Genomic DNA, 27,711 nt, shown 5'->3' with positions numbered 1-27,711 from the left:
AGGCGGATATACAATTGAACAGATAGACATATTGGAAATGTTTGTTGGTGTTTTTGTTTTCAGTTACGTTTCGATGAATTAATTAAATATTTACAACAATGTGTCAGCAAATGTTTTTCCGTTGACGATGACGAATTGTTGTGATGATGACTGCTGTGATGGGGTGGTGCACCCAATTCACGGGTATAGATATCCAAACCGTATTGCCCTTCCTCGGGGAAGCTATAGAATAAATACGAATAGAAAATGTTACATTTATTTTAATTAATATTTCATAGGACTTTGATTTGGCATTTGGGGCATGTGGTACCCTCACCACCCTTCACCAGTACTTACTTGATAATGAATGTCACAATATCATCCAATATACTGTGTGTCACATATTTGGAGAGTTTCTTCTCTTCAATTCCGTTTTTATGGAGCGTAGCCATGAAATCGGTTAGGGGTCGGGACATGCGGAATTGTAAATCCAAACTACGTCCGGCAAAAATCAATGGATCCTGTAATATTTGAATTTTTTATTGAAAGTGAATCACTTGCTTCAGAAAATGCAACAAAAATTGGCTATACCTGATGTGTAATGGGTATCAGGCCAAAGAGACGTGTTGCCTTGGTTGGACCCCATTCACCACTGGCACAATCCGGTAGCGGGACCATTACTGTTTGTAATTCCTCACAACAAATCTAAAACACGATTAGAAAATAAAAACATAAATTAGTAAACAAAAAATATTTAAGCTGTCCTCAATGGGTTAAATTGACATTTTTAGATTAAAAAGACTTTCAACAAATAAGGATTAAAATTCTACTTTAAAATTTTGTCATAGTACGCTGTAGATTACGATATAACACATCAATGTATATTAAAGCTAATGACTATGAAAACTACAAAAAAGCATAGCATACTTTCAGGCGTTCATTATTAAACTTAACCCTTTGAAGGCATACGAACATTGGCTTACCTTAAATTTGCACACCGATTTAAATTTCATTGGTTCGCCGGTCAAATATTCCTGTGGCGTTACAGCATTGGCGAAAATATCCAACAGGAATGCTCCGGAACAGGGAGCATGCACCCGGAAGGCAACAATATTCCCAATGACCGATTGCATGACGAAACGTTTCAGGGAGACACCATCATACGAGTCTTCATCACTGTCATAGAATTTCAAATTGTAGTGGAAAATCAGGCAACTTTGCATGTCCGTGGGCATGGCAATGCGAACAGTGGCGGCACCTTTAATAAACAGGATAAATTAATATATAATTTAAACAGAGAATGCATTTCGGCCCAGCTGAATTAAGGTTTGAATAGAAATGTTTCAAATCAGTAAAGCTGAATTTAAATTTAATTAAAGTTTCTCTAGGAAATATTCAATTCAGCCTGGCTGAATTAGGGTTTCTATAGGAAATCTTCAATTTAGCTCGGCTGAATTAGGTTTTCCTGCCTGAATTTGGGTTTCTATAGGAAATCTTCAATTCGGCCCGGCTGAATTAGGGTTTCTATAGGAAATCTTCAATTCAGCCCAGCTGAATTTATTTTTCTAAAGGAAATCTTTAATTCGGCCCGTTTGAATTATCGATTCTTTAGAAAATTTTCAATTCAGCCCGGCTGAATTAAGGTTTCTATAGAAAATCTTCAATTCAGCCCGGCTGAATTAAGGTTTCTACAGGAAACCTTCAATTTCACCTGGCTGAATTAAGGTTTCTATAGGAAACCTTAAATTCAGTCTGGCTGAATTAATGTTTCTATAAGAAATCGTCAATTCAGCCTGCCTGAATTAATGTTTCTATAAGAAATCTTCAGTTTAGCCCGGCTGAATTAAGGTTTCGATAGAAAATCTTTAATTTAGCCCAGATAAATTAAGGTTTTTTCAATTCGGTCTGCCAAATAAAGGTTTTTATAAAAAATCGTCAATTCAGCTTATAAATAAAATCGTAATACATAAGGATGCATTTTTGAAGGGTTTGTTCTGGTAGTTAATACCACTCACCAGTATCATCTGTAAAGACCACAGCTCCATAACCCTCATCGGCAAAATGCAGGCCATAACGGAAGAACAGCGATCGAACAAATGGTAAATTCTCGAATTCCCGCAGAGTAATGGGACGCTTGAGTAGCTGCCATTCTTCTTGCAGGGGGAAGAATTCATAAATAAATTCTCGGGGATCGGTTAAGAAGTAATGGTCATCGTATTCATATCTGGAAGAAGGAAGAAATTAAAAATCTAATCTTTATAGGAAAATGTCCCTTGTCTCTTACCTCAAACTATCATTTTTACCGCGACCCGTTTTGGGTACCTCCTTAGCATTAACCAAATGTCTAGCACCCCAATTACATTGGACAAATCTCCATGCTCCGGCCACAAAGACGGCATTCCACGAATTCCGGAAACGGGAATCTTGGAATTTAACACCCGGCTGATAACCGGCACTCTTCGAATAGCCCTTAATGACAACACAATGGAGACCGGCATAACTGCACAGACGTTTGAACAGCACATGATAACTTTCGGTACCGAATTTGATGCCTCGCAAGAGACCCATAGGTGAGTCACCTCGCAAATCATCATCGAAGTGCATATTATTCAAATTCTTCACGGTGATCCAACGGAATATTGTTCGGGCCTTTTCAATATCGGTTGTGCATCGGCCCACCAACTGCCTCACCAAATCGGTGAATGTTTTCTGGTCCTCCTGAGCCACCGAAATTGCTATACGATCGACATCTTCAAACTCAATTGGATCTGTATAAATTTGGAATTTACTAACAGTGGGCGGAGCAGGCAGGGGTGGTAAATTGGGATATTCTATGGGTGTGGTACCCTCACTGAACTCATCGTCGAGGAAAATACTCTCGTTCATCATGTACTCGGAGCGACGGGCACTGATCAACTCCAACATTTCACTAGACTGACGATCGACTAGAGCTGCCGTCTCATAACGTTCATGTTCGAGCATTTTTCGGGTAATGCTCTCCTTCTTTTTACTACGTCTCAGGGTCATGTTCTTTTCCAAGTCCTCTTTTTGCTGCTCGAGACGTTTGGTGAGAATATTCTGTTCCTCGCGATTGCGTCGCGAAGTGGTTAATTCTTTTTCGAATTTATGCGTCAGCCGTTGAAGTTCACGTTCCCATTCCGTTTGGAATTCAGATTGAATTTTACGATCCTCCTCTTCACGTTTACGGGCAAATTTACGATAGAGGTCATCTTCCTCCTGTCGATGTTTCATTTCGAGGCGCGCTTGTTCTTCGCGACCCTATAAGAAATAAAATAATAAATGAAATTAATGATTGAAACAAAATTAGTTTCCTATAGAAAATATGTGGTCAATAATTTATTTTTTAAAGATTTGATCATTTGCTTGTCTTCCGTGCATACAAAAATATTTTTTTATAGAAAAAAAAAAAAAAACAGTTAGCTGAGACGGAGGGAATTACCTGTCAGCAGAGATTTAGTTCTACATGAAATCAGTTCTCAGTGATTGAAGTCCACAGTTCACGCTGAGGCAATTTTATCTATAGGAAAAAATCGAAGACCTCAGTTCACGCTGAGACAATTTCTCTATAGAAAAGTCTATACTATACTAATATTAACCGTTTCAATTACACCCTATGGAGTTAGCTCCACACTCAATCACCCTCTCTAATTGATGAGGTGTGCATTGGTGTGTGTTCCTATTTTTTTTTGTTAATAAATCAGTCAAGTGCAGTCCAGTGAAACAGCAATGATTATTGTAATTAAACTGGCCATCAACAAACCATAACATAAATAATAACAAACAGCCACAACAATAGCAAAAACAGCAACATCAAAGTCTAAAAGTGCAACATAGACGCCAATCGCTACAAGAATTGAGGTATTTCTATGTGAATTGCGTCTGAGAAGCAACGGGACGGGCCATTCATTCGACCAACCTCCATAATGCAATTTTTGCATTTGATTTGACCAAGTAGACTTTGTTATCTATGGGGAGGAGGAAAGAGGCCGCGGCATATTAACAATGCAATTAACAGTAACATTGTTTACGAAGAGGAGTTAAAGTTCGATTCGCTGTCATTCATTTGAAACGCACAAGTAATTTGGTGAATGTGTGTGTGTGTGTGTGTGTTTGCAGTCATCAATCACTTTCGATTTTAAAGTAGATGTTCGATAAGCTGATTTGTCATATTTTTCATGAGATACACGTATTTGTCATATTCTCAGAGAGACTAAACTCTAAAAGCTGTATTCTAAATATCAAGTTTGAAGATGGAGATTTTCGGTTCACTCCTTCTGGTGAAATGTTAAAGAATTGAAACCAAGTGGTTAAGTTCTCCGCGATGTAACCTGGTGAGCTGATAGTACCGCGAGTTCAACCATAACAACTATAAAAAAATGAGTCTTCGGGTTAGTTGCTCACACTCCGAAAATCCAACTATGAAAAAGCAACGAAAATGAAAACCAAACCCACCCCCATGTTAATGATTACTGATTGTATTATAGCTGTTATGAAACGAGACATGAATTTGGCTCCGGAATTTTGGTTAACAGGAAAATAAAAGTCTCCAGATTCACTCCAGGGGATGAATTGCTATAATCCATATAAAACGAAGTTCTTCTACATCCCATGCTCCTCCGAAGATGAACAGACAAAAGACATATTTTACGAGCCATGACTTTAAAATTCAGCTGGGAGATTTTTATGCAAACATCGAAAGGAAAATATTTTTGTACCCACCGTCGGAATATTCATCTCGATATACACAAGGCCACCACCTGATCAAACAACGATAAATCAAATTGATCATGTTGTGATAGACTGAAGGCAGGGACGTACGCAGGGGGGGGGAGCCCGGGGGCAGCAGCAAAGGTGCGATCTAACACAACACGGTAACTCGACGTCGAAAAGCTGCCCCGCTCAAATTACCCACCTGCTTGACGAAAGTAGCTCTTGTCCCTATAAGAGTATAGAAAATTAATACAAGGTCAGCAGTTAGAGTCGGAAAGGACCTCTCGAAGCCATTCAATGCCGAACGAGGATTCAGACAATCGTGTGACCTTTTTACCATCCTGCTGAAAAATGCCATACGTGATGCAAAGATGAACTGAAATGGTACACCGATGTCATCGAAATAATCAGTCGAACATTGCGAACGAATTGAGAAGGAGTGTGTCAAAGTGGGACTGGCAGTAAATGGCGAGACGACCAAGCAGATGGTATCAACGCCCAAGACGTCCATTAGACTCGGATCAACTGTGGAGCTTGGAAACACAGCTTTGAGGTAGTCAACGATTGGTTCCGCCATAAATAAAATTAATGACATCAGTCTGAGTAATTTGAGAACAAGGCCACTTATCGCCAAACCAAAATTCTACTCTATTGATACAACCGGTATGGCAGCTCATGGAGTGTTTGAGAGAAAATCAAATGACCCACGAGTTGTACCATCTATACACGGAAATCGACATAGTCGGACGTATCGAGCTGAAACGACTACGGTGAATATATCATGTTGTGAGAATGGATGAAGATGCCCCAGTTCAAAAGGCATATAAAAACGGCCCAACTGTTCATGCAAAAGGGGAAGGTAACAAATGCGGCGGAAAGATCAAATGAAAGATAACATATCGGAACATTTTCTTTCAAATTGGAAGTCTTTTTAAGGCTCGGCTTAGGTCTCGAGACAGCTAAGTAAGTAAGTAAAAAATCCAAAGCCGAAATACTATCAAAAACGGTATGAGGACTAGTTCGAGACATGAACAAGGTTTTGATAAAAACCCATTACATCCTCCAGGAGTTACGGTGCGCAAGAGGTAGCTAACTAAATCGACTCAAAAACAAGTAAAGCTGTGGCTATATACCCTAAACCATGTGGTTCACACAAATAAAAATCGGTGCCTTCATATCCAGACAATGTCATTGCAAATTGTCTGCTGGAAAGTTGTTTATACTTAAAAACCTTCAAAATACAAAAAATGGAAATATCAGTGTCCCAAGCCCGAAATCCAAATTTTGGGCGCTTTTGTAGGTAAATGCGCGTAAACCCACCAAAATAGCGACAATCAGGAGAGACTTTTATATGGGAGTTATACAAAATCATGGACACATGATGTTCATTCTCTGTGCAGATGTATGCAGATCCAAAACAACAAAATGCCAAATTATATCGGTTGGAAAATGAGGCCAAACCCCTCCAAATTGGATGGGACATTTTCATATGGTGCATATATGTATGACAGCCACCAAGGACCCGGAATGTCATATTACAGGACTCCTTTTGATGGAGAGTATATATATTTGGTCCAAACACACTTAAGGTCTTAAAACCACCCTGTAGGCTAAAGGCTGATGGTATAAAATGGAATAAAACAATATGAGGGTCATTTCATCCTAGAAGAGATTAACTAATTTTACCAAAATTTTGCTCTGCATAACATACATATGCTTACCGCTTTATGTAATAAAAAATCACAAAAATACAAAGCTATTTATCATTTGATCAGCATTTTGTCCGGAAAATTTGTCATATTTTATTCGCTTATCTCTTAATGGGTGTTAATTATCAAATAAATTTATTTATGGTATTTTGTAACGGTCTGTTGGTTATAATTATGACAATGATGACAATTCTGTCATCAGTTTAAAATAAAAACAAAACTTGATTTAGAAATATGTAATTGATATTTTTAAATTAAGTTCATAGGAAAGGCAGAATGAAATGCACTTCCCAAAATTTGAAATGAAATTCCCAAAAATTATAAAATAAAAAATTTTATAAGGCTTGAAAGCAAAAAGTGTTCATGTATATATTCCAATTTTAATCCTAAGGCAATATTTGTTATAAAAATCCTTTGATTTAAATCAAACCTTTGTATGAACGTGATTTAATTCGGTTTAATTTTGTTATATTTCTAATTTTTTCACATTCAACATTTTTTACACCATTGACCTACATATTGTAGGATTTGCATTAAAATTTGAAGTTTTACGGCTCTTGAATTTCAATGGCCTTTGACACAAAGCCACAAATAGAAATATACAATTGTCATGCACACACATCTATTTTCATGCAAATATTTTGCTGACAATGCATATTTTTGTCACTATGCAAATTATTTTTATGCACCATCACCATGACGCGACAAAATAATTCTAACATTTATTGCAAATTGTAAAAAAAAAATAAATAAAAAAAAACAACACTCGCATAGGAGACCCAATGTACCGTTATTGCACACATTTCAATTATTAATAGAAATTGTAGAAAAATGAAATAGTAACAAAGAAATAAAATAAAAAAAGCTCGGTTCGCGATTTTTTATAGTGGGCCGTGGCACTGTAATTTTTTCTACCAGGGGGTTTTTATCCTTTGAGAAAATGAAATATCAAATTAAAGACACTTATTGGATAATTCGACTGAGCTCTTAAGCGTACCGCAAATGGGACTGGACCTTTATATGGCGGCTATTGTAAAACATGGACCTATATTGACACTGTTTATTTTTAAAACTGTAAAACATGGGCGGTACTATAATACGGGGACCTATATTGAAAATTTGTAGCAATTTTTTTTTGCTCACCAAGAACCTGGAATACTTAATTTCAAACACCTCCATCGTGTGGTGTAGTGTATACAAATAAAAACCAGTGAGCGGAGCAGTATAGTCGGACGGGGCCGACCATATGATACCCTACACAACTTCCACGAAAATCCAACATTCTGTGGTTCTATATTCTGAGCTTGGGCAATATTTCGCGATATTTCACCCTCTTGGTCGACTAGAGGTCAACAAATATTATTAATATTCAGTACAGATTCCCTTCACCGTGGGATGTGTTGTGATGTTCGGCTTTCAATTGTGGCCTATAGATCAACTCGAAAAAAGACCACAAAATAAGTTTTCGGTCTAATTCATGCCAAAAATATTATCTGAAATATTATCCATTTGACCCGCTAAATATTGGCCGATGTTTATCAAAACAGGCATGCTTATTCGTTGGCCCAATCCCCTTCTCCATGTAAAAATTCGAGATGTTTGGGTCATAATTGCGGCCTCTGGAGCGACCAGAAAAACCGAAATAAATTAAGTTTTTGTTCCATTTCATCCCCTAAATATTAATCGATCTTTACCAAAAACAATAGGGGTCTTCATTGGACTTCATTGTGTTTTCTTTGAGGAGGTATCAGAAGAAGTGGATAAAACCCTAAATTTTTTCAAATCCAATCTTGTGGATCCTTTAGAAAATCCACGCTTGTGGATCTTTAAAAGAAATTTTTCTTTCTTGGTGATCTTTAAAAGAAATTTTTCTTTCTTGGTGATCATTAAAAGAAATTTTTCTTTCTTGGTGATCTTTAAAATAAATTATTTTTTTTAAATCCACACCCGTGGATCACTTAAAAAATATTCTTTCAAAAAATCAACGCCGTGGATCATTAAAAAAATATTCTTTCAAAAAATCCACGCCGTATATCATTAAAAAATATTTTTTAAAAAATCCACGCCCGTGGATCCTTTAAAAAAGTGTTCTTTAAAAAATCCACGCCCGTGGATCCTTTAAAAAAGTGTTCTTTAAAAAATCCACGCCTGTGAATCCTTTAAAAAAGTGTTCTTTAAAAAATCCATGCCTGTGGATCCTTAAAAAATATTTATTAAAAAATCCACGCTTGTGGGTCCTTTAAAAAATATTTTTTTTGGGATCCTTTAAAAAATAGAGGATCCTTTAAACAACCACTCTTGCGGATCTTTAAAAAAATATTTTTTAAAAAACCGTCGCGTGGTCCTTTGAAAAAAAAAATAATTTCTCTAAAAAATCCAATCCAAATGAACTAACTATGATTTTGACACACTGTGCTATCCCATAACAAGGGAATATTTGTGGGTGTAGAAATAACCAAATCACAGACAGCTTATGGACGAGGATCTATTTGAAGTGAAGTGTTCGACTGGAGTAGCAGCTGCTGGCAATGGCAATTGTTTCTTCATATGAATAGCTAACGGATTGACGGTTGAGTGGAATAATGGACCTGTTGACAAAGGAGGCAGGCTAGACCAAACTATGCCACCACTCAATGAATTCGCGATAGTGGCGGTAGCTGTGACGTTGCCTGCTTAGATGGACACATAACAGCCACAACAACAACATCGTTCACGTTTCAACGAAATATTGTCGGTTGACGGATTGTTGGTGTATGGATGGATGGATGGTTGGAGGAGGAGGCATTATTATTGCTTTTTAGTTACTTTCACCTGGATGCATAATTTAGTAACGCAGCATCAATGGCTGATGTTATGCAGTCAACTTAGTTGCTGGTGTTGCAACTTGCTGCTGCGGCCATACAAAGTATGGGGCAAGTGTAGAAAATTCCACAATGAATGAAACAAGTGGTTCATTGTTTCAATACATTTTGGAGCAGACCTCCAATGGCAGTCTGGCAGACAGACGAACAGTCTGGTTGTTGAGGCATGTTTTGCCACAACAAAGTTGTGTGTTGTAACGAAAAACAAAAACAAAGCCTGCCATTCATTGTGCCTGATGGGGTCAGAGCATGGAAAAGAAATGAAAAAATAAAACAATTTTTTTGAAACTTCACATAAATAAGTGAACACAGAAACAAGGGAACAACAACTAAAAAATGTGGATGGTAAGAGAGCGAGCAGTCCGTCAGTCACTCACTCACTCATCATGTTGTTCATGCATGAAGGAGTTTATGGAGGATATAGGCATTTTTGTATGGTTTGTGTTTTTTCCTATTTTGGTGATTGTGTGTGTGTTTGTTGTTATTGTACTCATAAATTGACCACAGAGGTCAGTTGTGGATTAGATGTATAGGGAGTGTGTTGTGAAGAATGATGGATTTTATGAAACGTTTCCTTATGAAAAATCAGTAAAATAATATATAATGATACAAATTTAGGAGTAATGAATTTTTCTACCAAAAAAAAAGGAAAGCATTGAAACTGAGAAGTTTTACTGTAAAAAAATAACACCAAGGAGACAACGTGGGTTTTTAAACAATATTTAACAATAAGGTCTCATAAGGGCAGATTTTTTAACAAATCTCCCGATTTTTTTTTTTTTTTGAAACTTTACAGAAATTTTTTTAAGGATTTTTAAAAGAATATTTTCAGGGAGACCGAAGTATAGACTTATTAATATTTTTTGCTGCAACCATAAGTATAGATTTTGGGATTGGGGTTTATATTTTAGGAGGCCATAAATGTCGATTTTTTAAACGACAAGTAGGGGGGTTTTTATTTCAATGATACACAAGCAGAGATGTTTAAATAACATTTTTTCAAGAAGCCACAAGCGTTTAGCAGAATATATTTTTCCGCCAATAACAGACATCTTTAACTATTTTTACCATTAGGTGGACTTTGAAAAAAAAACTGTAATCTTCCGGGACTTTTTTATATGGCAGCTTATGTATTGACACCTAATGCGAATCAAATTAGAACCAATTTGCTTAGAAACGAGCCCGTAATCCATAAAAATACTGAAAAGGGTAGGTTACCATTATGGGGGATTACCAGGAAGCATGGGCCAATATAGATAAATTTTGATAGGAACAATTTCAACACAATGAGAACTTGTTTATAGTTTGCAGAGCTCTTCGGAATTACAAATAGATTTTATTATTCGCTTTATATAAGGTTTATGTTTTTATCAAAGAGGTTTCGGATTTAATGTTGATCAAATCGGCTATTCAATTTGCTTCAAATTAAATGTACAAGTTTGTAAAATATTGACCCTTTGTGGGGGTGGTACCGGAAGGAGTCTTATATTGGATTTAAAAATATTGAACATTTTGAACATTTGTGAGGGTAGTATCAGAAGGAATGGACAAATGTGTCCCATCTTCGGACTTGAACTAGGTTTGGTAAATATAATAGGTTGTGAAAAGCTTCGAACATGAACTAAGTTAGGAAGAAATATTTCGAGTGCAAAGTTAGAATAAAATTGGTTACACCGTTCGAAAGTTATCGTGCGTATCGGAGGGAGATTAGGAAATTGACTCCAAATTGTCTGAAGAATGGTGAATATATCTCTTTTTAATACCGAACGATCTAGGAGCATCAACATATAATGGATTTCATTTCGAGGGATCCGCTGGTTCAGTATGATCGTTTCATTAAAAAAAATACATTTTTTGAATGCGAACATCCCTGCCTATGAGTAGTCTCAATGTATCTTCAAAAGTTCAAATCTATATCATATCTCATGACATAATTATGGAAGGTAGTCTTATTTAAGAAATCGATAATGGCTACTCTTTTTATATCCTCCACCATAAGGTAGAGTGTATATTATATTTTTTATTCCGTTTGCAACACCTCGGAATATTCCCCAAAGACACCACAAACTAAATGTATTCTTGATCAGAACACATTTCTATATCGATTTTCGTATGTTCGTCTGTCTATTGAAATCACGATAGAGATCGCAATATTAAAGATAGAGCTCTGAAATCGTGCGCAGACATTGCAAGTACTCCTATGTTTGTTATTGCATATATTGGTCAATGTTTTTGTGTAGCCCCCATACAACGGTACCCCCAACATTCTGTATTTTGTTGATTTTGAACACGCTTTTCCAACCGAATTGGCTACAATTTAATATTTTGAGTTCTCATTGAATAACTCATATCCGTATGAAAAATTAATAATATTGACCCAAGTTTCAGTGTAGCTCCACCATTTGGATATGTTTTCCAACCGAATTGGCTGTAATTTGCTATTTTGGTTTCTCATTGAAGAACATATATCCGTAGTAAAAATGATTTATATTAAACGAAGTTTCAGGGTAGACCCCATATAACGGTACACCCCCACCAATGCTGTATTGTATGGATTTTGGACACGTTCTCCAACCGAATTTTTTATTTTTTCAAATCTTACTATCAAAAATATCAACAATTTATCTCCGTTTTATTGTAGCCCCATATAACGGTAGCGCCACAATTAAATATCTTTTCCACGTCTTTTTCGTTATATTCAAGGTCCTATCATAACATGAGTTTTCTCTTAGGAGCCCACATTAATTTTAGATAGTTTTATTGTAACTCTCATGGTGGAGGGTATAAAAACGAACTCATAATCCCCAAAACATCGTTTATACTTGCTAATTTGTTCTCAAGATAAAGCTTTTGGTATTAGAACTTATATTTATAGATTATAGAAGCAGAGACTTCAAAATATTAAAAAAAAAATTAATAATTTCGTATTTTTTTCCAAAAAAGCTTAATGTTGTCAGAAATAGAATTATGAGAAAAAAATTGGAATCTTATGCCTGAAAAAGACTTCCTTGTATAATTATGCCATGATCATAACTATTGAGAACTTTATCGGTATTGGTACTATAAAAATCCAACCCCTTAGTTACTGGCATTTTGTCTATAGACGAACATAAATCCCCAGCCGTTAAAAATTTTTACCTTCACAAAAGTTATATCATTCTTCTGCAAATCACCCTCTTTTAGTTGATAAATATATGTGCTGATGTAAACGATTACAAGTAAAGAAAACAATCTCATGGACCAATTGCTATATTTCCTGCTCTCCCGATTTTAAACAATAGCTGTGGTTGTTGTTGATCTTGGTATTTTAAAATATTTGTTTTTTTATTTTCCATTTATGATTTCGCTTTTATACAGAATGAGGGAATGAAAGCCATCTACATTAGTGGTCGTCAGCACACATATTCCCATACTAAGATTAAGATAGGATATTCAAATTAAGTTACAAACAAAATGTCTATCTTTAAAATTAATAAAAATTAACTATTTATGAAATCCCTTACTGTAGGGGACTAATTTTCACCATGTAGGATATGTTTTCCACTCTACATATATGGCCTTTGGCTCACAAAACAATGCACCATTATCTGGGTAATATACTTTGTACCACAACAGGTTATTGCTACCAATTTATTGCCTGGCACGTCCGTCCGTCCGATCACCTTGTCCGATGATTAAAGAAAATGAAGTGTTAAATTTCTTTTAATGGTTTTCTTGTTTTTTTTTTCTTTAGTAAGGAAACAGGTGAGGATTTTTTTCAGCTGCCTTTTCCAGGCAATTACAAATTTTTGTCTTCTCGTTGCAAATTTTCTCGAAATCAAGCATTGGCGTAGAGAGCCACATGCAAAGACCGGAATATATGTAACAATTCTCCCATTGCAAACTAGGCTAGCTACGCCATTGAATCGATAAAATGTTTGCCTCTGCAATGTTATCGCCAAAAAATTTGCTTTCGATTTCATGTACGTATGTAAATTAAGGTGTATAGCTGTTGGTGTTTTATTTTCCAGTCCGGTTATTTGATAAATGGATTAGCTAAGCCACAATTTCCTCGTTGAATACGATATACCGAAAAAATATTTGATCTTTGTCGTGCCATTGATAAACAGGTGCTCCATATGTGTCGAATATAAGTGCACACATAATTTTATTCGTTTGAAAGAGAAAGTAAAAGTTTTGAATCTGAATCTCTTATCTTGATCAACATTGTTGTCGCATAATATGAGAGATTAACGAAGACAACTATTATTTATGGCGTCAATTTAGAATAATGAGAAATGAAAATTATTTGAAGGACTATCAGAGCCTTATGCATGGGGTTTTTAAGAATAATATTTTATGGACTAATAAAGCCTTAGGCATGTTTTTTTTAATTACTTTAAGGACTATCAGAGCCTTAGGCGTGATGTTTTTAAGGAAATTATTTGAAGGACTATCAGAGCCTTAGGGGTGGGAATTTAAAAAAAAGAAAAATATTTTAAGGACTATCAGAGCCTTGAGGTGGGAATTTAAAAAAAAATATTTTAAGGACTATCAGAGCCTTAGGCGTAAGATTTTTAAGAAAATTACTTCAAGGATTATCAGAGCCTTATGCGTGGGATTTAAAAAAAAAATTAAGGACTATCAGAGCCCAATGCTTGGGTTATTTAATAAAATTTTTCGAAGGAGTATCATGCTTGAGTCTAGAATGACGTGGGTTAAGTTTTGTTTAAATCCTTTAGATTTAAATTAAATTGAGACAAGAGACACTGACACGAGATTTTGAATGTTGAGTTATACCGGGTGTCAAGTCTTATTTAAAAGCGCCAATTCATAAATATTAACTGGTAGAGAGTATCATATAGAACCAGTAAGGAAAGTAGTAAAGTCGGACTGGGCCGACTATATGATACCCTTCACCACTTTGGGTATATTCTACATATGTATTCGAAAAGTCGTCAACTTTTTGAACGAATTTTGACATGAAATTGAACGAACTAAAATATGTGATTTTTATGTCTTTCTGGAACCTCTGCTAAATTTCATTTCATTTGGGCAAGTTTAGAGTCGATTGTGCACAGTGGGACAGATTTGGGTAAATCGATTTAAAGCAAACTTGACACACGCTATTCGCTATGCTGCACTGTTTAAAATTTTATTTCAATCACACACCTACGCTATGCCAAAATTTGTGCAAATCGAATGATTTTCAGAGACGTTGGTGCGCCATTTACCTAAAATCGGACAAAAGTATGTATCAAATGATTTTCAGGGACTCTGGTACACCATTTACCTAAAATCGGGCGAAACTATAAACGGAAGCTATTTGTAAATCTAAACCGATTTTCGCGAAACTTAGCACACATCATTCTAGACTTAATTTAGTACGCTATACCAAAATTCATGGCAATCAATGGATTAGCAGGGACTTTGGTGCACCATTTACCTAAAATCGGGCGAAACTATATATGGGAGCTATATCTAAATATGAACCGATTTTCACGAAACTTAGCACACATCATTCTAGACTTAATTTAGTACGATATACCAAAATTCATGCAAATCAAATGGTTTTCAGGGACTTTGGTGCACCATTTACCTAAAATCGGGCGAAACTATATACGGAAGCTATTTGTAAATCTAAACCGATTTTCACGAAACTTGGCACACATCATTCTAGACCTAATTCAGTAGGCTATACGAAATTTCGTGCAAATCGAAACATATATAGGTACTTTGGTACACCATTTACCTTAAATCGGGCGAAACTATATATGGGAGCTATATCTAAATTTGGACCGATTTTCACGAAACTTAGCACACATCATTCTAGACTTAATTTAGTACGCTATACCAAAATTCATACCAATCAAAGGATTAGCAGGGACTTTGGTGCACCATTTACCTAAAATCGGGTGAAACTATATACGGACGCTATATCTAAATCTGAATCGGTTCTCACGAAATTTAGCACACATCATTCTAGACCTAATTCAGTAGGCTATACCAAATTTCGTGCAAATCGATAGATATATAGGGGCTTTGGTACCCCATTTACATTAAATCGGACGAATATATATATGGGAGCTATATCTAAATCTGAACCGATTTTCTCCAATTTCAATAGGGTTCGTCCTTGGGCCAAATAAGTGGCATGTGCCAAATTTCATTCAAATCGGATCATAAATGCGACCTTTACTTTGTTCACAAAAATACATGGACGGACAGACGGACATGCATAAATCGACTCAGAAAGTGATTTTATGCATATTCTCAAAAGGAACCATGGGTCTATCTCGATTATTTTTGCCAGTTACAAACATATGCACAAAGACATAATACCCTGTACCACAGTGTGGTGAATGGTATAAAAAATTGGTTCCTAAATATGCATTTCATATGTAATAACTGTTGTAAGATATGTGTATATGGATATATATATATATGTGTGTGTGTGCTTTACAATAATTGTTCTTTTAACCGTTTTGCTTAGCTGGTCAGTAATTCCACCAAGTTATTTTTTTTTTTGTTTTTATTTTTCTACGTTTAATAAGAAGTTTTTTAGTTTTGTTTTGGGGTAAATACGCTTTCAGCCATGCCTGTCGTCGTAATGGCGAAGGCAATGAAGAAGATTCTTCATTTTTTTGTAGTAATAAATCTATCGGATGTTCTGCACTAATTAAATTGTTAATTTATAACATTAACACAATGTTACAACAAATGTTTATAGAAAAACTAGCAGTTGTTTTTCATTTTTGTATGTCCACTTGGAATAGAGGGTAGAGAGAGAGGTAGAGAGGGAAAATTTAGCCAAATATAGAAGAAACCAAAATGCATGTGGGTTTACATAGAATAAGTACATGGTTTAAAGTAACTCACATAAAATGCTTACAACATGTTGAAATGGACATAGAACTACTCCGAAATATATGTAGAGAATTGATGAGATTGGAAAAAATGATTTTGTTTTGATTCGAATTCGTTGTAACAGTGCTCCACTGTAAAATATAGAAATACCATAAAATAATGCATTGAATAATTAATGAATATTTTGCTTTTGGTTCCACGAAATAGATTGTCTGCGGCCAAGCAAACAAAGTGCGTGAGAGACCCGTTATATTGGTACACATTATGGAAAAAAGTAGATGGGTGGATGGATGTTTCCCATGCATCATTATTTTGTTTCGGGATTTTCACAGGTATTTATCTTATGGCTGCGTTAAATTATTACAAGGTTTGCATTGAGGCATGCTTTGGTAAGTTTGCCGGTAATTTTTCATTAATTTACTTTTCTCAGCGTAGATAATTATATCTTTTTATTTAAAAAAATGTTTGAATTCCCAAAAAAAATTAAAAAAATATATTACACCCATATTTTTTCACCACTTGAAGTTCGGTTCTTAAGTCTTTCGTTTTGGGTATAACAAAATACAGCCAGGTGTTTACACTCGCCTAAGCAATAATATTTATGTGCTACCATTTGTATATTTAATGTTTGCGACATTTATTTACATTTTCAAAGCATAAATTTCAGTAGAAAAAAATGTTAGGGATTTTTATTGTCACACACATTTACATGTCTGAGATTTAAATAATTCATTTTGGGTTAGGTTTCAACAGATATTGGTACGCATGCATTTTTTTAGGTTTCAGGCTGAATTTACAAAATGTTGTACAAATTTATTGCAATTAAATGCCGATAGGCGTGTGGAATTTTTTTGTGTGCTAACAGTGTTGTAAAACAAAGTTTTTTTTTCTGTAAATATGGTATTTACACAGAAAAAAGAGTTCACGGAATTTTTTAGAGAAGAAAATATTTTTATCAGAAAGGTAGATTTTAGTGGATTGGAAATATTTTTTTTTTCAATAAAGTAGATTTTGTAGATTGGATTTTTTTATTATTCGAATGGACATAGATTTTTCATTGATTAAAAACTAATGTGACTAGGAAAATTTCTTGTTAAATGTTCTTGTAAATTGTCAAAATAAGGAATGTTGACCAAGGGACCCATTTATATTAAAACCAGTGAGCGGGACAGTATAGTCGGACGGGGCCGACCATATAATACCCTACACAACTTCCACGAAAATCTAACTTTGCGTTATTTGCACCCTCTTGACACCCGACTAAAAGTCAACAAATATTAGCAATATTCAGTAGACGAGGGCTGTACTTGTCCAGATTTTCTTTACCGTGGGTTATTTTGTGATGTTGGGCTTTCAATTGTGGCCAATATATTGAGTCAAAAAAAAGTAGCACAAAAAGTTAAGTTTTCGGTCGACTTCATCCCAAAATTATTATGTGATCATCACCGAAAATTATAGGCGTTGTCCTTGACCATAACTGGAATCTCATGCAAATTTTCAAAGCGATCAGCGCTATATTTCCGCCCTCTAGTGTGGTATTGGGTTACTAAATGATGTCTGAATACGTAAGCACCTGTAAATATTTAAGTGTAACTCCCACATCTGAGTACATACGACCATATAATTGGTATCAATTTAAAGGTCAACCACTCCTCTTGAACACACTAAAAACTTCTCGTGCCTTGGTCCTTCAGGGGCAAATATATACGCCATAGAATACAAATTTTGTCATTTTTTACACAAAAGTCAGGGTTCATTTGACCCGCTAAATATTGACCGATCTTTATCAAAACAGGCATGCTTATTCTTTGGCCCGATCCCCTTCTCCATGCAAAAATTGCGGCCTCAGGAGCGACCAGAAAACCCGACAAAAATAAAGTTTTTGGTCCATTTCATCCCCTAAATATTAACCGATCTTTTCCAAAAACAATAGGGGACTTCATTCGTGTTTACAAATTATAATGGACAGACGGACGGACGGACACACATGTCTAGATCGACTCAGCTAGTCGAGATATGACGATCGGTATACTTAAAAAGTTTTTGGTCCACTTCATCCCCTAAATATTAAACGATCAAAAACAATAGAGGTCTTCTTTGGCCAGAACACGTCCTATATGCAAAATGTTAAATTTTTTCTAAAAGGGACATATGTTTTTCTAGGGACATATGTTTTTTTTAAGTAAAAAATTCAAGCACACGTTGTTTTTGTTGGATTCTATTTTTTTTCTACAGAAATAAATTAAAGTTTGAATATAATACATCGTCAACTTCTTCAGAACTTGAACAAATTTTTCTTTGGAAAAGCTACAAAATTTCTACACAAAAAATCGGATTTTGCTACAGAATAAATACTCCGGCTTATGAGATAAGATTTTTTCCTATTGAAAACTATTTCTACAACTTTTAGAGTTTTTTGCTGTTTTCTATATAAGGTCTCTCTATATTCTATTCAAAAAAGTATCGTTTTCTATTGAACACATTTGCTCAGCGCTGTGGTCTTCCCAATTTTTTTCTACAGAAAATGTCCACAGTGCATCTGAGGAATTTATGTATAGAAAAAGTCGCACAATTTTCAGATCACCTGAGGACTTTTTTCCGGAGATAAAATCAGTTTTCAGGTTATGCAACGTTTTTTTTTCAATTTTTTATTGTTTTCCCGACAGATTTGTTTATGCATGTGTGTTGTCCACAAAATTGTCAAACTGGATTCCATTTGATTCGTATTTATCTTAAGCCTTTGTAAACTTTAAAAGACAATTTGTTGGCGTAAATAAATGTTTCCAGTGAATTTGTGCAACGTGTGGTAATTTACACACGCTCCTCTGAAAGTGCGAAAATATCTACATAAAAATTAGATATTATAAATTTAAAATATATATATATATATATATATATATATATATAAAATCAAAGAAAAAATAAAAACAATCAAAAAATATTAAAGAAGAAAACGTTAGATGTTTTTATATTTTCCTCTAGTAAAAGATTTATGACCCAAACTAGATTATTTTTCTTCAAGTGAAAATGTTCTGGTTTTTTTCATCTGACTGTCAACTTTCGAAATTGAGAATATTTTCTCTTTTCTGCAATTCATTCATTCAGACGTTTGTTCATTCGATGATTTCATTTCACCCATAAAAAGTAAAACCAAACAACCAGCAACTAGACAAACAAAAGACTTAAGAACCAAACTTGTTTCGTTTTTTTTTCTCTGGCTGCAAAACATCATTGCATCGCCGTTGAAGATGACAATGAAGACGGAGCTTCAACAATTAATTCTTTACCACCAGTTTTAAGTCTCCCTGTGTGTGAGTGTGTAGTGGCTGTGGAAAACTGGAAAAATCAATTTCACTTACCAAATAGAAATCAATGGGTTTTTCTCGCGCCTTGTTGTAGGCTTTTTGGATTTCAGTCTGTTTGAGTGCGTGTGCAATGTGCAGAGCGCTGGCATCGAAACGACCATATTTGTAATCGGATTCATTTTGTGACGGCGAGCTAACCTCACGACTGCCATAGCCATTTGGGGTGGATTGACGTGAACCGAAACCTCCTTTAATTGCATTGGACGGCCAAACAAAAGCACATGAAAAGAGAGGGGAAGAAGAAAAATAACAATTGAGATGATATGGCTTATCTTTTGTTTTAATGTTCGGAGACAATAATTAACGGCATAATGAAATGGCTTTCAACGTCTTCTTGTTTCTTTCTTCAAATTAACAATTAATTTGTAGTTACAGAGGTCATTCCCCTCTCACGCTCTCTCTGGCTCGTTGTACTTACCATCGACCTCGGTACGCGTTCCCCGAATTTGTTCATTTACAAATTTATTGGTGCGTGGTGCATTCAATGCCTGGCGTATGCCCACCGATGTGTTATCCAAATGACCCGGACCACTCTTTGGTACATGTGAACTGCAATAGACCTGCAGTGAAGAGAAAAAGAAGAAAAAATATACGAACATAAATAAATAATAATAACGTAATGAATCGTAAAAATAAACCAGCAAGTCATAATAAAAAATTATGAAGAAAAAATAAATATTTTTTTTAAGTTGCATTTATGGCTGGCATAATGCAACAGCGTTTTTAATTTTAAGATCTTTTTGTAATTGTTTTCCTGTTTTGCCATAAAAAAATCGAATTGCCTTCCTGTAGTAATGTGGGCTCACTATTTGTGGTTAATAACGAATCACTTAAATATTTGTTTGTTGGTGGGCAAAACAAGAAAATGTGAAAAGAAATATTTTTGGAATGTAGCGTAACTATGTAGACGTAATAGAAACGGTTATGGAACAAATTTATAGTATGTAAGATAAAAACAATTTTGGGTATATGTTCTACTATTGTAAATCTAAAAATAACTGTAAAAATCTAAATCCTTTAAAATACAACGAATTTTCTTGGATTTGGCACGTCTTTGAAGATTTTTCGGGCTGGTATATATATATATATATATATATATAGATGGCAGTACTGATAGATTTCTCGTAATGTATCGATCAAACAATATCAGATTTATGCTCGTTGAAAGGGTGGCATTTCACAGTAAAAAACCAGTAAGGAAAGTAGTAAAGTCGGACTGGGCCGACTATATGATACCCTTCACCACTTTGGGTATATTCTACATATGTATCCTAACAGACGTCGCGTGTTTGTTATTTATCTATATCTGAACCGATTTCAGGGAAACATGCCAGAGATTAATTTATATTACTTCAGAACGTTGTGTCAATCGGCCTAGCTATGGCTTTTTTCACGAAGCTTAGCAACATCATTCTAGACTTAATTCAGTACTCTATACCAAAATTTGTGCCAATCGAAAGATATATAGGGACTTTGGTGCACCAAATCTAAATCCGATTTTCGTGAAACTTAGCACACGCAATTCTAGACATAATTCAGTGCGCTATGACAAATTTCGTGCAAATCAAATTATTTTCGGAAACTTTGGTGCACCAGCTACCTAAAATCGGATATATATATATATATGAGCTATAACTAAATCTGAACCGATTTCAACGAAACTTTGCACACATCATTCTAGACTTAATTCAGTACGCTATGCCTAATTTCGTGCAAGTCGAAAGATATATAGGGACTTTGGTACACAATTTACCTTAAATCGGACGAAGTTATATATGGGAGCTATATCTAAATCTGAACCGATTTTCCCGAAACTTTGCACACATCATTCTAGACTTAATTCAGTACGGTATGCCAAATTTCGTGCAAATCGAAAGATATATAGGGACTATGGTACAGCATTTACCTTAAATCGGACGAAACTATATATGGGAGCTATATCTAAATCTGAACCGATTTTCATGAAACTCAGCACACATCATTCTAGGCTTAATTCATTACGCTATGCCAAATTTCGTGCAAATCTAAAGATATATAGGGACTTTGGTGCATCATTTACATTAAATCGGACGAAAATATATATGGGAGCTATATCTAATTCTGAACCGATTTTTCCCAATTTTAATAGGGTTCGTCCTTGGGCCAAATAAGTGACCTATGCCAAATTTCATCCAAATCGGATCATAAATGCGACCTGTACTTTGTTCACAAAAATACATGGACGGACAGACGGACATGCGTAAATCGACTCAGAAAGTGATTCTATGCATATTTTCAAAAGGAACCATGAACCAAGAGATAATTTGTACATTTTACAGTTTTTCTTTGACAAAGCCGAAAATGCAAGTCAAGCGGCTACAATTGTGAATGGTGTTTATGGTTCCGATACTGTATTGTAATTTTGGTTTCGTAGATTCCGTTCAGGATTTTTGATGATAAGGAAGCACCTTGAGAAATGATCGAAATTGACCGGCATATTAGCAGTCGTAACATCGCTCAAAAGCTAAAAATCGAACATTACGGTTTTAAAGCATTTACAAAAAAAAAAAAAAAAAAAATCAGTACAGCCCTTCTTATTACTTGTCCAGATTGACTTCAGCGTGCGTTGTATGGTGATGATCGGCTTATACCTGTCCACTTCATCCCAAAATTATTATCTGACCATCACCGAAAATTACAAGCGCTGTCCTTGACCATAACTGGAACCCCATGTAACATTTAGCGTTATATTTCCGGCCTCTAGTGTGGTAAGGGTTACTAAATAATATCTGAAAACGAATGCACCTGTAAACATTTAAGGGAACCCCACCCATTCTCGATTTTAATTTTTCAAGAATTTCAATGGGCTGGTAAATCAATACCAATGCTTGTTAAGGTTTGTAACTTTGCACATATATATTTGAAGATTTAAAAGAGAAGAAAAATAATTTACAAAAAATGTTTGTTATTGTTTTGTTGTTGTTTTTTGTAATTGAAGAAAAGTCCTTATTTTTGATGGCGGGCATGATAACTCCTCACTGGAACATCGGAATCTGAAAATTCCAACGGTGTTAGAAAGAGTACATGTCTGGCTCTCGTATGAACTAGGATTATTGACTTCGCTCTAAAATTAACAAAATGATGGACCTTTGAAAAATTATTTTTGGAAAATCGCCGATTTTTTACCAAAAACCAAGTTAAAAAATAAGGAAGATCTTCACCGATTGGCTTTATCCTAGTTCATACGAGAGCTATACACTCCCAGAGAAACGTTGCAAAATTTGCAACCGATTGGATTATTAGTTTTTGAGTTATCGTGCCCGCCATTCGCAAAAAAATATTTAGAGAAAAACGCGTTTAAAGTTTGAAAAGCCCTTCAGCCGTCACTTGAAGCTGACACAATAAATCGGCTATATCTTGAAGAGTTCTTGAGATTTTCACTTGAAATTTTATAGAGACTTTCTTTAATCAGTGTAGATTCAAATTATATCAACAAAAATTTTGACCCCGAGAATGGGGGGGGTCCCCTTAAGTGTAACTCCCACATCCGAGAACATACGACAATATAATTGGTATCAATTTAAAGGTCAGCCATTCTCCATTTGAACCGCTAAATATTGACCGATCTTTATAAAAATAGGCATGTTTATTCTTTGGCCCGATCCCCTTCTCCATGTAAAATTTCACGATGTTTGGGCCATAATTACGGCCTCTGGAGCGACCAGAAAAACCGACAAAAATTTAGTATTTGGTACATTTCATCCCCTAAATATTAACCGATGTTTACCAAAAACAATAGGGGTCTTCATTGGCCAGAAACCATCCTACATGCAAAATTTCGTGAAGATTTGTCCATAACTGTGGCCTTTATCGTGTTTACGAATTATAATGGACAGACGGACAGACGGACGGACACACATGTCTAGATCGACTTATCTAGTCGAGATATGACGATCAGTATACTTAAAGGTGGGTCTAGGACCAATAATTCGCGGCGTTACAAACTCTTGGGGCTGCACAAAGCTATAATACCCTGACAACATAGTTGTGTAGGGTATAAAAAAAGAATAAGTATAAGTATAAAAATAATTTCCGTACTAATGCTTATAACTGTATTTTTTAGGTTATGTAGTATTAATATGTGTATAAACTGACACTGGCATAAATGCTATATTTATTCCCTACACAACTATTTTGCCAGGGTATTATAGCTTTGTGTGGCCCCAAGAGTTTGTAATGCCGCGAAATATTGGCCTTAGAACCACCTTTCGTATTTCGACTGGCTAAGTCGACATGTCTAGACATGTATGTCTTTTCGTCCGTCTGTCCCACACTTTTGTACGAACAATTTAAAATGTTTCTTTCTATGGCGTTGTTATTGACTCCTAAAGAATATAGCCCGGAAAAGTTGACAGTATATCCAAGAGAAGTGGTTGACCTTTAAATAGGTACCAATTATATGGATGTATGTACTCCGATAGGGGAGTTATACGTTAATATAATACCATTACCACAATGGGACTAAGTTCCATAATTATGCCATGACCCGATGGATATATTCACAATTATTTATGTACATAAATGCTTTTTTATTGAAAATAAGAAAATTATTTTGAGAAAAAATGCTACATTTGCTGTTCAATTTTCTGAGTGTAATTATTGTTATTAAGAAGTATTTTTAACCCTTAAGTTGTGCAATTTTTAAATTCATATTATCTATAATGACAATAAGTACCCTTAACAGCGTATCAATAATTAGCATCATTACAAGTCGTTGGCATTACTATTTTTAGGTGTTTTCCTATTAATTGTCTACGTTGTTTTTTTTACAATCTAGTTATAATAAACTGCATAATATGTAGGTGAATTCTATTGTGATTGATTAGCAGGCGACAGTAACTACAACAACAACAATATGCAGTTAGTAGCCGCAGCAGCGGTGAACAAGTCTAAAAACGTGAATCTATGTCGTTGTACAGCGCGTAGCTAAATAAGGCTGAGCCGTTGACTTTTTGATTAGACCGGTACTTAATAAAAAAAAGTGGCAACTAATACCAGCACAAATAAACGCATACATGCATGCATAGATTCCATACAAGGCATAGGTGTAACTGAAAACTACGAGAATATGATTACATTGTATTTCGTCTAAAACTCAGACCATGCCGACTTGAATTTTCATTGAGAAATAGAAAAAGAAAAAAAAAACGGTCAACAAAACTACTTGAAGGGGTTGTTGGTAGATTTCATCAAGAAAATAAGCTGGCCATAACATTTTACGTAACCACTACTACAACTAACGTTGCTACTGCTGCAGACGTTGTATACAACTGCGGGCGTTATAACACTTGGACCAACAACAGACCAACAGCTATGCACTGATGAAAGATAAACAATCAGATAAATAGTTTGCGCGTTTTTGTTCCTACATGTTTTTGGTATTTGCCAAAAGAAGTTTTGCAAAAACACAGAAAAAATGCATTCCTTTGTTTGTTGCTAAACAGTACCCTACTGTAGGTTGATATACTAAAGAAAATGTTTGAAGTGTGGGGAAAATCCAAATGTTGTTGTCATTTGATACCATAAATATTAAGCGATTATCGCCGAAATCTATAGATGTAATTCTTAATCTTCAATCTTAATCGACGCCTATAATATTTGGTGATATTGAGTTCATATTTTGGGGGTGCAATGAACAGAAAACTTTATTTTTGACAGATTTTCTAGTCTCTCTAGAGGCCATTATTACATGAAGAACATCACATATTTTACAACTTCTTGCCATTCGCTTGTCCATAAAAAAAAATTCTGACATCAGCTCGCTATAATCTTCATTTAATCTCCAAAAAATCCTGTCTTTGCCTGTTTTACAAACATTACCACTTCAGCTAATCTATAAAAGATTCCTGTAGCTCATTGATAAAGATTTTCGGCCCTCTGTGAAACTCCCTGCAGTTCGTCTATTGAGACTCCCTTAAATTTGAAAAATCTATGTACATAAATTCTGAGGAACATATTTTAACTTATTTCTGAGATCTCCTTTAAAAAATGTCCAAGGTTCGGTTATGAAGGATTCTAGAATGTAAATGATTACTATAGATCGCATATAAAGACTCATTTCAGAGAATCCCCTCAGCTTGTATATAATGGCAACCTCCAGCTTATTCCGCACGTCCATAGAAATACCATTTGCCTTCACGCTTTCTATAAACATTCTCATCTATAAAGTTCATAGACGTTTCCTTCAGCTCATATATAAAGAATACCTTCAGTTCGTCTAAAACTCTTGGCTCCCAGTTGGTCGATAAAGCTTCTTCGTCCTCCTGCTGGTTTATAAAGACTTTAGCTCCGCTAGATAGAAAAATATTTTTCTTAAAATAAAAACATTCATCTACTCAGGGTTTATAGATGTATCTTCAGCTGGTAATAAATCTTTTCAAGGTAAATAATAATTTGAAGACTTTTTCTATATTCGTGCTCATCTTCTGAGGACTTTTTCCCATAAATCTGCTGCTGAAGATTTCTTTCTTTCTTTTTCTTTTTTCAGTTTGTCTGAAACTCCTGACTCTTGGTCCATAAAGCTTCCCTGTTCTGCTGGTTTATAAAGACTACTTGCTTTACCTGGTCTATAAAGACGAAGGCCGGCTACCCACAGACACTATTCTAATTAAAAGGAGATTCTGTCGCGTAGCCGGTGTTGCCATCTGTCCATAGGAGAAAGTCTTATATCCCCGGCCGAAGGCCGTCTACCCACAAACGCTATTCTAATTAAAAGGAGAGTCTTTTGCGTAGCCGTAGTTACATATTTGCAACTTGTGTTTCAGCCGCTTTTAATTGATACCCATATTGTTTTTCAGAAGGATCGCGCGGAATTTAGGAGACCCATATCTCAGTATGGACTTTTTTGATATGAATATTATATTTTTGTAATTAGGGTTTCAAATGCTTTAAAATGATACCCATATTGTCTTAGTGGATTTTTAACATTTATGAACAAATACAAGGGTCCCAACAGAACTTTGGAGGCACATATCTCCGGAAATACCGATTTCCGCAAGAATAAAATATACTGTAATAATCAGGGCCTCAAGGACTACATGTGGTAAAAATTTCAAAACGATCCGGGGACCCTAAACTAGACTTGTTCCTTTTTCTTAACTTCTGGGGACCTTTTTTTACGCAAAAAAGTATCCTCATCTAGGGAAGACGTCTTTCCACAGAAAAAAATTGTCCTCATTTTGCCGTCACATTTTCGGTATTTTGAAGGGTTATGCCATATTTGGGCAAATTTTCAATAACATAAATGTTTTGATATAGCCCCATAGAATAACATCTCTGCTTTGATTTTGGCATTTTCCTTGCCCTATCCTAACTGAGTGACTGGCCGTAGTGACTGTAAATTGTTTTTGGGGCTTTAGGATACATATATGCAGAAATTAAAGGATTGGTCCATGTTTTGCATCGATATTCCTATAAAGGTCCCGCACCATTTTAGGTATTTTATAGGTTTTACTCCCACCGAATTGGCAAGAATTTTTAAACCTGTTTTTACAGGCTGATATGCAAAAAATGTTCCATGTATTCAACCACAATGTCCCAATATAAAGCTCCAGACCTATATTAAGTATTGATACTGAGCGCAGCTAGTGGCTGCAATTTGGAATTTTAGGTTCATGGTGGGTACAAAATATCTTTGCATACATTTTTTAATATAGGCCATGTTTTGACATAACGAAATTTTCTGAATTTCTTTTCATTTTCTCAGAGGATAAAAATCCTGTTCATTTTAGGTATTTAAAATGAGGATATAAAATGTTCGTCCTGGCTAAACGTAACAACATTTGTATTCATTTCCTATAGAAAAAATTATCTGCAGACATTTTGTAAACTTTTACAAAAAATATATATATTTGTTAGTGGATTTCAAAGTATAATAAATAAATCAAAAGACTTAAGACACGAACTTTTTCTTTTCACAAAATATTTTTTAATATAACGATTTTTTAATTTCGTATAAGAAAATCATAATTGTTTGATTTATTACTTACCTCCTTATCATCCTGTTTATGTTGATTATTGAAGTAGGTTTTCAGTGTCAATTTCGTGCCACAATGGACACATTTAAAACAACCCGAATGGAAGAATGTGAAGTCCTTGAGGGGACCCACCCGATCCACTTGGTAGACGGTTTCGTTGCAACGCAGACACGTTGATTCATAAAAATTTGGACGATACATATTC

The 27,711-nt window shown here is 35.2% G+C and overlaps 1 protein-coding gene across 1 annotated transcript; it reads right to left on the bottom strand.

The window, feature by feature from the left end:
* Positions 1-59: 59 nt before the first annotated feature.
* On the bottom strand, positions 60-27,711 carry LOC133332319 (hillarin). Its single transcript, XM_061540719.1, has 9 exons — positions 27,519-27,711; positions 19,910-20,051; positions 19,486-19,679; positions 2,264-3,258; positions 1,995-2,203; positions 963-1,237; positions 571-684; positions 337-500; positions 60-222 (listed from the first exon to the last, which is right to left on the bottom strand). The coding sequence occupies exons 1-9, from the start codon at positions 27,705-27,707 to the stop codon at positions 60-62; spliced, it is 2,445 nt and encodes an 814-aa protein (XP_061396703.1). The 5' UTR covers positions 27,708-27,711.

The sequence above is a fragment of the Musca vetustissima genome, unplaced genomic scaffold, assembly GCF_032173495.1.
Source record: "Musca vetustissima isolate MV318-11 ecotype Yass unplaced genomic scaffold, APGP_CSIRO_Mvet_v1 utg80337, whole genome shotgun sequence".
Classification (NCBI taxonomy): Eukaryota; Metazoa; Arthropoda; class Insecta; order Diptera; family Muscidae; genus Musca; species Musca vetustissima.
This window is presented reverse-complemented; position numbering and strand designations above follow the sequence as displayed.

What these genes read in the sequence shown, in the direction of transcription:
- LOC133332319 (XM_061540719.1), bottom strand. Translation starts at nt 27,707, where the DNA reads ATGTATCGTCCAAATTTTTATGAATCAACGTGTCTGCGTTGCAACGAA. An exon ending in AATCGGTGTGCAAATTTAAG is followed by an intron (nt 685 to 962) that starts GTAAGCCAATGT and finishes ATCGTGTTTTAG; the next exon opens with ATTTGTTGTGAGGAATTACA. An exon ending in TGATACCCATTACACATCAG is followed by an intron (nt 501 to 570) that starts GTATAGCCAATT and finishes CAAATATTACAG; the next exon opens with GATCCATTGATTTTTGCCGG.